At 31.1% G+C, this 11920-nt stretch overlaps 1 protein-coding gene across 4 annotated transcripts; it reads left to right on the top strand.

Annotated features, from left to right (window-relative positions):
* The first annotated feature begins 265 nt into the window (after positions 1 to 265).
* Positions 266 to 11920, top strand: LOC139524724 (glutathione S-transferase omega-1-like). 4 transcript variants are annotated; one of them, XM_071319753.1, is made up of 5 exons: positions 266 to 391; positions 7886 to 7991; positions 8531 to 8750; positions 10890 to 11013; positions 11472 to 11920. In XM_071319753.1, the coding sequence occupies exons 1-5, from the start codon at positions 367 to 369 to the stop codon at positions 11705 to 11707; spliced, it is 711 nt and encodes a 236-aa protein (XP_071175854.1). In that variant the 5' UTR covers positions 266 to 366; the 3' UTR covers positions 11708 to 11920. The 4 variants fall into 4 exon arrangements, with proteins under 4 accessions (XP_071175854.1, XP_071175853.1, XP_071175852.1 ...); XM_071319752.1 differs by lacking the exon at positions 266 to 391 and adding an exon at positions 2015 to 2103; XM_071319751.1 differs by lacking the exon at positions 266 to 391 and adding an exon at positions 3412 to 3532.

Below are 11920 nucleotides of genomic sequence, written 5' to 3' on the forward strand. Positions count from 1 at the left end.
CCTGACTTTTTTTTACCTAAATTGTCGTCCTGACTTTTTTTTTTTGCAAGTGTCTCATCCTGCCTTTTTTTTTACTCAAAACTCCTGTACTGCCTATTTTTTTCAAATTTCATCCTAGCCCCCCCATAAAAATCAAATGGTAGCTCCCTTAAATCGTTCCACATTTTAACCTTATATATCGTTCTACATTTGATGATAGTATACAGGGGTTTGTGTTTTAGAACAAATGATCACAAATCTTTAGTATTTAATAGACTCGTCCAACGAAATATTTAATATTAGGTGTAAGATAACAGGTTAATAAGCATACAGATATAGTGAATTCGTTGTATTTTCATTTCGGACTTTAATTTTGAGATAGGAAGGATGTCTCTCAAAACTCACACAAAGGGTTTGTAATTTATTACCTTTTAATTAATTATTGGCCATTGACTACACAATATCCGTGAAATGGATTGTTTTTTGTTGTTCTGCTAAACTATACTTTTGCAATTTTGCACCTTTAATCAGGTCAATCTACAAATTGGACCATTGACGCACCATACAGATGATCATATGATAACCTTTTGTTCATGTTTCATATATTTAGTATCGCTACATGTGTATAATAGAGCATCAACTTGCTACACTGGGGCATAATTTAAGAATGCTCCTATGTAAATAAAAAAAAAAAAAAAGAAGAAAAAAAAGAGATATGGTAGGATTGCCGATGAGACAACTACCCGATATCCTATAAACGAAATGACGTAGATGACCGCAAAAAATCTAAATGCCCATTAGGGAAATCAAGATAAGGAAGAAATTAAACATAATTTGAGGAGTCTATTTCCTAGATTCTAGAGAAAAAAACACGGTTACTTAATGAATAGGATGTAGACACAACAGTAGTTTTAAAATAGAAAATAGAGCATGATTTTAGTCTGTTCTCAGTGTTACAAAATTGTTGACAACAGTTTTGTATTCCACATATTTACTTATGAATAGTGTAATTTATGTAAGGAATACCCGTATTTTTATAAATAAATGCAATAATTGTTGAAGGATGTTCGCTCTCGTCTGGTTTTATCCATATAGTGCAATAAAAAATGCCCATTAAACCTTACTTTTCTTTCCATTATTTGATTAAATATAGTTTATAATGTCATCTAAGAAAATTTTATAAAAGCCTTGTCTTTTCTTTTTCATCGTTTTTGAAACTGAAATGGTGCCAAAAACTCTAGAGAGAATTATTTTATGCCAAATTTTCAATGGCTTTATCTCAAATACATTGAAGCACACGAACCCTTCTTTTTTAGCTTTTTCAATTTCCTAAAGTATTAGTGTACAATCAATTTATAACACTCTTTTAAAAGCTTTTACAGAGTAGCAAACATCCTTAAATTGTAGATTATAATGAATGCTAGTTATTGTCATTAGAGTTTGTGGTATGTCCTCTTCACTGCGAAATCATCTACGTTTATATGCCTTACCGATTTCGTGTATCTCGTTTATCTTGGGGTTTAAGACCTTTATCTTGACCAATAAGTACATATTTTGTCTACTAACGATTTATACAGACCTCGTGTAACTATATAGAACTTTAGCTTTAATGATTTTTCAATGTCTATTTGTAGAACATAATTTATTCAGCCTAGTTTGTCAATATGAGATAAAACTTAAATAGTCCTGTATTCAAATATACTGAAATTTACTGTCCCATTTCAAATGTTAATTCATGATTGTATAACAGAATAGTTTGATTGCCTGCGTAATCCAGGCCATTCTTAAAAACGAAAACGAAAGACTGATTATGCACATGCAGAGACATAATAATGTTTTCCGCTGTATTTAGAGTTAAATTTCTGTGTATTTTGTGAATTGCATGGTTTCTGTATTGTCGATTTTCATTTGACTGACCACCGTGTTGCCTTTTATTTTAAACTTCTAATTGAAACGACATTCATGATCTTGTATTTCCTTTATCAGAAATATGTTGATATGAATTCGTAGTGGTACGAGTTTACATGGTACGAGTTGATGTGGTACGAGTTTGCAATGGTATGAGTTGACTTGTTTTCGGTTTTTGGATCTTTTCAAGGATGTCGCTTAAAAGTTACACAAAGGGTTTGTTAATTTAAATGTTATTGGTTATTCGATTCAATCTTCAAATTATCAATCTTTACAATATCAATGTTCAAATACTTGCATGAAATATTTGCCACTGGACGTGCAACTAACAATCAATCATAAATTTTACCCTAACCTTGAAGTGCAACAGAAGACTTTTTAGTTTTAATCTTTAGCGTTATATCCCAAATATACTCGGGGAAAAAGTCCTATAAAATCTTACTTGAGGAAAACTAAAAAATCATGATGTTAAAATTCCTACGGAGATTTGCATTGATAAGGGAGATAACTCTGCCAAAAAAGGCAGAAATATCAATAAAATTGATACAAAATTATAACTTTATTACTTCTATTCAACAGTATGTATTGCTTCTTGATATTTTAGCTGTCTTTAAAGTATAACAAACAACTCTATAGGTGTTTTTATATCTTTTATCAAGCTGCCACCTAGAATTAATATATAAAATCATTGTTAGTTGACCATTTATTAGTTCAAATAATTATGATGTCTGGCAAGGCTATTATATTTTTCTTTTTGTGTTTTAAAGTTTCCTTACAGAAGGTAGATGCTGAACAAATATAATTTACAGATATAAACAATACCAAATATTCACATTATTTTATCAAAATGGTCACATTAAGCCATAAATTTTCAATTTCTTTAATGAAAAATGTGCCAAAAAAAAAAGAATACCCATTAACATTTTTGTACATTTCATGAGCAGAAGATTATATAATATAGTCAAATAAGAACTTATAACCCCATCAAAGTATCGTATTTTACATGAATTTTAAACCGCAAACTTATTTTTTTGTGAAGTTATCTCCCTTTCTAATGTTAATTTCCATACAAAATTAAAAATGCAGAATTTGAGTTTTCCTCAAGTTATATTTTATGGGATTTAAACATTAAACTTCTGATGTGTAGGGCCAGTATATATTTACTCCCTATGGTAAACTGTTAATGCAAATAGAAGCAAATATAAAATCGGCGCAAATGAAAGAATGAAAATTTTAATAATCGGCACAAATGTCATACGACCGAATAGCCAGAAGACACCATTAAATCATTCATGATATTGTTAAATTATTCTGACTATAGCAAATATCGCCATTCTCGTCGTAAACATTTAATGGAAAATAATTCGTATTCATATTGATAAATTCTCTGATAAATCATTCTACATTTTAACCTTATCGTTCCACATTTCAACCTTTATCGTTCCACATTTAATGATATATTATACAGATTTGTGTTTTAGAACAAATAATCACAAATCTTTACTATTTAATAGACTCGTCCAACGAAATATTTAATAGTTGGTGTGAGATAACAGGTTATTTAGCATACTGTGAAGCTGTTGTATTTTCTTTTCGGACTTTAATTTTAAGATAGGAAGGATGTCTCTCAAAACTCACACAAAGGGTTTGTAATTTATTACTTTTTAATTATTATTGGCCATTATGCTCATATCCCTGAAAATGTTTTTTTTTTTTTTTTTTGTTGTTCTGCTAAACTACCTGTTCGTAATTTTGCCTACAGGTCAATCTACAAATTGGATCATTGACCTGCTGACGCTCCATACAGACATTATGATAACCTTTTGTTCATGTTTCATATTTTTAGTATCGCTACATGTCAGTGTATAATGGCACAGAGGCGGATTTAGAGTGGGCCCAAGGGGCCCAGCCTCCCCCCTTTTTTCTGGGAAAAATTTGGTTGATTATTTAGGAAATCACAGAAGCATGACCGGAGCGGGCCCCCACTTATGAAAATTTCTGGATCAGCCACTGACTGGAGCACCAACTTGCTACACTTGGGCATATTTAAGAATGCTCCTATGTAAATAAGAAAAGAAAAAAAAAAAGAACGAGAGATATGGTATGATTGCCGATGAGACATCTACCCGGTATCCTATCAACGAAATGACGTAGATGACAGCAAAAAAAGTAAATGTCCATGAGGGAAATTAAGATTAGGAAAACATTTGATGAGTCTATTTCCTAGATTCTAGAGAAAAAAACACGGTAAAGGAATAGGATAGTTTTAAAATAGAAAATAGAGCATAATTTTAGTCTGTTCTCAGTGTAAGAGAATTGTTGACATCAGTTTTGCATTCCACATATTTAGTTATGAATATGTAATTTGTATAAGGAATACCCGCATTTTCATAAATAGATGCAATAATTGTTCAAGGATGTTCGCTCTCGTCTGGTTTTATCCATATAGTGCAATAAAAAATGCCCATTAAACCTTACTTTTCTTTCCATTCGATTTGATTAAATATAGTTTAAAATGTCATCTTAAAATTTTTTATAAAAGCCTTGTCTTTTTTTTCATCGTTTTTGAAACTGAAATGGTGCCAAAAACTCTAGAGAGAATTATTTTATGCCAAATTTTCAATGGCTTTATCTCAAATACATTGAAGCACACGAATCCTTCTTTTTTTGCTTTTTATTTCCTTTATTAGTGTACAATCAATTTATAACACTCTTTTAAAAGCTTTAACAGAGTAGCAAACATCCTTAAATTGTAGATTATAATGAATGCTAGTTATTGTCATTAGTTTTTGTGGTATGTCTTCTTCACTGCGAAATCATTTGTAGACGTTTATGCCTTACTGATTTCGTGTATCTCGGTTATCTTGGGGTTTAAGACCTTTATCTTGACCAATAAGTACATATTTTGTCTACTAACGATTTATACAGACCTCGTGTAACTATATAGAACTTTGGCTATTACAACTTACATTAATGATTTTTCAATGTCTATTTGTAGAACATAGTTTATTCAGCCTAATTTTTCAATATGAGATAACCTGTATTCAAATATACTGATATTTACTATCCCATTTCAGATGTTAATTCATGATTGTATAACAGAATAGTTTGATTGCCTGTGTAATCCAGGACTATTCTTAAACGAAAACGAAAGACCTTTATCGATTATGCACATAAAATTGAGAATGGAAATGGGGAATGTGTCAAAGAGACAACAACCCGACAGTAGAAAAAAAACAACTGCAGAAGGTCACCAACAAGTCTTCAATGTAGCGAGAAATTCCCGCACCCGGAGGCGTCCTTCAGCTGGCCCCTAAACAAATATATACTAGTTCAGTGATAATGAACGCCATACTTATTTCCAAATTGTACACAAGAAACTAAAATTAAAATAATACAAGACTAACAAAGGCAAGAGGCTCCTGACTTGGGACAGGCGCAAAAATGCGGCGGAGTTAAACATGTTTGTGAGATCTCAACCCTCCCCCTATATGCATACGAAATCAAAAATATATATTTTTAATCATTAACAATATTGTTAAACGAGGCATGCGCCGGAAAGTAATCATCAACCAGTTGATGTTTTTCTGTATATAAAGAAGAAGAAGAAGAGACATAATAATGTTTTCTGTATTTAGAGTTAAATTTCTGTGTATTTTGCGAATTGCATGGTTTCTGTATTGTCGATTTTCATTTGACTGACCACCGTGTTGCCTTTTATTTTAAACTTCTAGTTGATACGACATTCATGCTCTTGTATTTCCTTTATCAGAAATATGTTGATATTAATTCGTAGTGGTACGAGTTTACATGGTACGAGTTGATGTGGTACGAGTTTGCAATGGTATGAGTTGACTTGTTTTCGGTTTTTGGATCTTTCCAAGGATGTCGCTTAAAAGTTACACCAAGGGTTTGTTAAATACTTTAAATGTTATTGGTTATTCGATTCAATCTTCAAATTATCAATCTTTACAATATCAATGTTCAAATATCCGTCGTCCAGACTTGCATGAAATATTTGCCACTGGACGTGCAACTAACAATCAATCATAAATTTTACCCTAACCTTGAAGTAATTGAAACAGAAGATTTTTTAGTTTTAATCTTTAGCGTTATATCCCAAATATACTCGAAAAAAAAAGTCCTATAAAATCTTACTTGAGGAAAACTAAAAAATCATGATGTTAAAATTCCTATGGAGATTTGTATTGATAAGGTAGATAACTCTGCAAAAAAAGGCAGAAATATCAATAAAATTGATACAAAATTATAACTTTATCGCTTCTATTCAACAGAATGTATTGCTTCTTGATATTTTAGCCGTCTTTAAAGTATAACAAACAACTCTATAGGTGTTTTTATATCTTTTATCAAGCTGCAACCTAGAATTCATTTATAAAATCATTTGTTGACCATTTATTAGTTCAAATAATTATGATGTCTGCCAAGGCTATTTTAATTTTTCAATTTAGCATATATTCTTCTTTTTGTGTTTGAAAGTTTCTTTACACAAGGTAGATGCTGAACAAATATAATTTACAGATATAAACAATACCAAATATTCACATTATTTTATCAAAATGGTCACAAAGCCATAAATTTTCAATTTCTGTAATGAAAAATGTGCCAAAAAATAAGAATACCCATAACACCTTTGTTTTTGTGCATTTCATGAGCAGAAGATTGTATAATATAGTCAAATAAGAACTTATAACCCCATCAAAGTATCATATTTTACATGAATTTTAAGAAAACCAACCACAAACTGACAAAAAAATACAAATTTTTTTGCGAAGTTATCTCCCTTTCCAATGTTAATTTCCATACGAAATTAAAAATGCAAAATTTGAGTTTTCCTCAAGTTAGATTTTATGGGATTTTTTTTCTGTGTATATTTGGGGTTTAATGCTATAGCTTAAAACTACAACATTTTCTGTTGCAATTAGTTTGAGGTTCAAACATAGTTTGACTGGACTAAATGTCAATAAAGTCAATATTCATGAAATTATAATATATGTTTATGTGTCTGCCTAGCATATTTAAAAAGAATCATGTCAATTATTGGCGCCATTGTTTTTAAATCAAGGACTTGGTGTTGGTGACATAAATGAGGTCGTAATGGGGGTACCTTCATGACAGATAACGGTAAAAATTCTTGCCAAATGACGTTAACGGCAATTTTTGGTGTATGACGATAAAATGTACACTTTCTTTTAGATGATAAAAACATCAACTGATTTTGACGAATCACTTTAGTTTTTTTCCAAATATGACGGTAACGATAATTATTTGAGACCTCTGACGAATCATGGTAAAATTTTAACCAATTTGACGCTTAGCGGTAGCCAAAAATGACTGTTTGACACCTGATGCTAAAGGGCATTACTACCCTCATCTATACTCATTAGTCTATAACATTGGTATCCTCTGAGACTGATGCTTGTTATAGGCTCTTAGTATTCTCTATTTAATTTATGGCTGTATTTTACTAAAGTCACAGCAATGTTGATTTGTTGTTGTCTTATTGCACAAAGCTATCCTTTTAATGGATATTCTTTATTTATGAAAGGGATAATTAAGATATTACAAAATACAGTCGCAGACATGAAGGCATGTATGTGAATGCAAGTCTGATGCAGAGTTATAAAATCATGGTTTGACAAAGCTCCGCCACCTCCTGATCACTTTAAGCAGAATGTGGGTTATAAATATATTTACTTTATGTGTCTATGTAAACCTTCAGGCGCGGATCCAGAGGGGGGGTTCCGGGGGTTGGAACCCCCCTTTTTTTTGGACGATCAATGCATTTGAATGGGGACATGTAATTGGAACCCCCCCCTTTGTCCTGGGTTAGGAACCCCCCCTTTTTAAAATGTCTGGATCCGCCCCTGACCTTGTTAATTCTTATTCATTTGATTATTTAATATTTACATATACTTACAAATTTCACATTTTGCATATATATTCATGTAAATGAAATGTTTTTTCCTTCGTATAGGTTCAGCATTACCACCTTTAGAAAATGGAAAACTTCGCCTATACAGTATGAGATTCTGTCCCTTTGCACAAAGGACACGATTAGTGCTGGCTCATAAAAACATACAGTAAGTTTATGGGAATAAGTATTACAACTAGTTAAAGCAGGTAACCATCCACACACATTTAGCACAAAAATTATATGTTTTTAATTTATATACATGTATGTAAATTATTGCCTTTGATAAATTTTTACACAAGAGTTCTTATTCTTAAGGAATAGCACAAAATAGCATATACATGTACACATCTGTAAAAACAAGCAGGGTATACAAACAGTAAAAGTCTTTGGACAGCAACCTAAAAACCCACTATGACCAGTAATATCAATATCCTTATATGTAGTTTACAAATCCTTAGTTAAATGTACAAATTCCTTGGGGGCGACTGGGAAGCAGAAAATCTTCATAAATTACGACAAAGTTGGACAATAAACAGAAAATGACAACAATCAATAAAGCAATTAGGACTTTAGACTCACAATATACTCGAGTGTATCTTGCCATTTTTGGGGAATACATACCATGGTTTAAACAGTGTTGTTTGATACTAACAGACAACTGAAGGAAAACTTGTCATTGCATTATTTTGTTTATTTTTATTTCAGATTTGAAACAATAAATGTCGATTTGAAGGACAAACCTGACTGGTTCCTTGAAAGGAACCCTCTTGGTCTTGTTCCAGTGCTGGAGCAGGATGATAAGATTGTGTATGAGTCTGTTGTGTGTAATGAATATCTAGATGACATTTATACACAAGAAAAACTTACACCAGCTGATCCTTACAGGAGAGCAAGAGACAAAATGCTATTAGAGTATACTGGCAAGGTATTGCTCTTACTATATATATAGCTTATTATTCTCTTAATAACATGTATATCTAGTTTATTATTCAGTTGAAAGAGTAAATGTTATTAGAGTATACTGGCAAGGTATTGCTCTTACTAGATATATAGCTTATTATTCTCTTAGTTACATGTATATCTAGTTTATTATTCTGTTGAAAGAGTAAATGCTATTAGAGTATAACGGCAAGGTATTGCTCTTACTATATATATAGCTTATTATTCTCTTAATAACATGTATATATAGTTTATTATTCAGTTGAAAATTTCAACTGAATAATAAACTAGATATACATGTAATTAAGAGAATAATAAGCTATATATATAAAATGATATCCAGTTATGAGGCCCAAACTCAAGCTGAAAATTTCCAAATATCCAGTTGTGGCTTGACGACTGTCACATGTCTGTGAAAGAGTAAATGTTATTAGAGTATAATGGCAAGGTACTTCTATAACTTATATCTAGTTTATTATATTTGGTAAAAATATTAAATTTATGCAAATTCATCTTTTTTTGTCTCAAATAGTTTGCCTTTATTCAGAATATGGAAAAACATATGGGGTATACAACAATAAGACAGTACTAAAACAAGAACACAAAAATAAGAGAAAACTTTATTATTAAGTATATAGACACATGTATAAGAAAATTTATTATGAACTCTCCATCCAAGTCACAATTAGTAAAAAGTTAAGCATTATACGTCAAGGAACGGTTTTCAAAACAGAGCCTTGGCTCACACCGAACAGCAGGCTATAAAGGGCCCCTAAATAACTAGTGTAAAACCATTCAAACAGGAAAATCAAGGGTCTAAACTATTTAAAAAACTGAATACATGTAGTTTGTTTCTATAAAATTTAAAACTTAATTTCATTTCATTGGATTGGATGTACATTATCCAACCAAAATAGTGTTACCTCTTGTTTTCTGAGGCTACAGCTCTCCAGGACAAAGTTTACTTTAGACCCTATGTTTTTATTTTAAAATTCCCATGCACATTTGTACATTTATTTTACTTTGGAAACCAAAACGTTTAAAGTATGAAAGTTGTTGAATCAAATATATACAATTTGATAACACAGAAATCTGTGTGTTTCTTTGTTTGTCTGTTGCTTTTGATTTACTTCATTTATGTAGTATAAAAAAACAACCAAAACATAGACCATAAAAAATAAAATTAGAGAATATTGGGCAAAAAATAAAGAGATTAGAGAAAAATGACCTAATGAAGTCCCCATCCAGATCCTCAGAACAACTTTCATTTTGTAATGTGAACTTTGCAATAATCTTTAGTGAGATAACAATCAATCAATACAAGAAAACTAAAAATAGAAATCTGGACTCACAATATGAGGTTATCAGTGATGGGCTCATGTCCAAATTTCATGACTATAAAAATAACACTTTATAAATTGAATATCTTTCTGGATTTATCTTCACCAAGAACACTTACAGTACCCAATGATTTAAAAGCAAGGGATATAAAAATACATGATATGTTAGGGAGCTATATGAACACAAGAATATCCAAACTCATCAAGGAGCAACTTTGCCTGAGGGAGTTGGAACCTCAGATTCTTACTAATTTCCATATTTATCAACTGGGTGCTTTAAAAAAATTTCAAGATTTATTTGGTAAAGCATAGACAAATTCTGATTGAATTCAGCAGAGATCCCTGAAATTTAAATAAAGATAAAACACCAACTGACAAGTAACACTGTATGCATGGTGCCATGTAGAGCTCATCATGACGGACCGACTTCAGGAGCCTATAATTCAGTAGTTGTCTTTTAATTGAAATTAATTCAGTGGTTGTCCTTTGTTTATGTGTTACATATTTGTTTTTCGTTCATTTTTTTACATAAATAAGGCCATTAGTTTTCTCGTTTGAATTGTTTTACATTGTCATATAGGGGCCTTTTATATCTGACTATGCGGTATGGGCTTTCCTCTTTGTTGAAGGCTGTACGGTGACCTATAGTTGTTAATGTTTGTGTCATTTTGATCTCTTGTGGACAGTTGTCTCATTGGCAATCATACCACATCTTCTTTTTTATAAAGGTACTATTATTGCATCCGTTTTGATAATCAATATTTTTTTAACTTAATATTTTCCAGCTTGTGACTAATTACTACAAATACCTCAGATCACAGGGAAAAGACGAGGAAGTAAAAACAGAATTAAACAAAGTTCTGGAAATTTTTGAAAAAGCTATTGAAAAAAGAGGGGCATATTTCGGAGGTAATTTAATTTTTTGTACAAGAAAAAATAAATTGTTCATAATAAAACAACAGCTGTCATGAAATGGAAGTTCCTTCATGATATAAGTTCCAGAAATTATTATTTTCACTGGCATATTACAGTATATGTTCCCAAGGGAATAAATGGTTCAGAATAATGTTCCAACTAACATTATTTAATGTAATCAAGACTGTGTTCTTCAATACAAAAGAAAATTTAAGCTAAACAAATAGTATCAATGCTCTGGAAATAGCTACTTTATGACATTTATTTAAAAAATTCAAATTAAGAAAGGATTAAAATGTTTGCTTACTTAAGAGTTGATGGAATAATGTGGAGCTATTTTAAGTCAATGTTCTATAGAAGTCCATAGGCATTGGCTGTAGTTGGTAAACAGATATAAATGAAAGTAAGTGAAATAAAGAAAGTATCAACTTTTTCTTTTTGTTTTGTTTTAGGAGACAAAGTAGCCATGTTGGATTTCTTTGCATGGCCATGGTTTGAGAGAATGAGTCCTTTAAAGACGATGAATATTGAAATGCTACCAGAAGAAACATTCCCAAATTTAACTCAGTGGGTTGCCAGGATGAGGAATTTACCAGCGGTAAAAGCAACACTATTTGATGACCAGGCACATCTGGTTTTTATGAAATCCTATATGACTGGACAACCAAATTATGATTTTGGTCTTTAATGGGTTATGAACAAAGATGACTGATGAAGAATCTTTCGCCAATTCAAAATATTTATTTGTGTGTTTACTTTAAGACAATCCTCAAGGGTCTTAAGTTAAAAACAGGCTCAATTCACACACAATTCAATATTTATAGATAACTTTATATGTATGTTGAAAATTATTGTTATGAGATTTAAAAATATAATAAATGCAAATTGTTATCTCTTGTAA

Source organism: Mytilus edulis, chromosome 5 (genome assembly GCF_963676685.1).
Source record: "Mytilus edulis chromosome 5, xbMytEdul2.2, whole genome shotgun sequence".
Classification (NCBI taxonomy): Eukaryota; Metazoa; Mollusca; class Bivalvia; order Mytilida; family Mytilidae; genus Mytilus; species Mytilus edulis.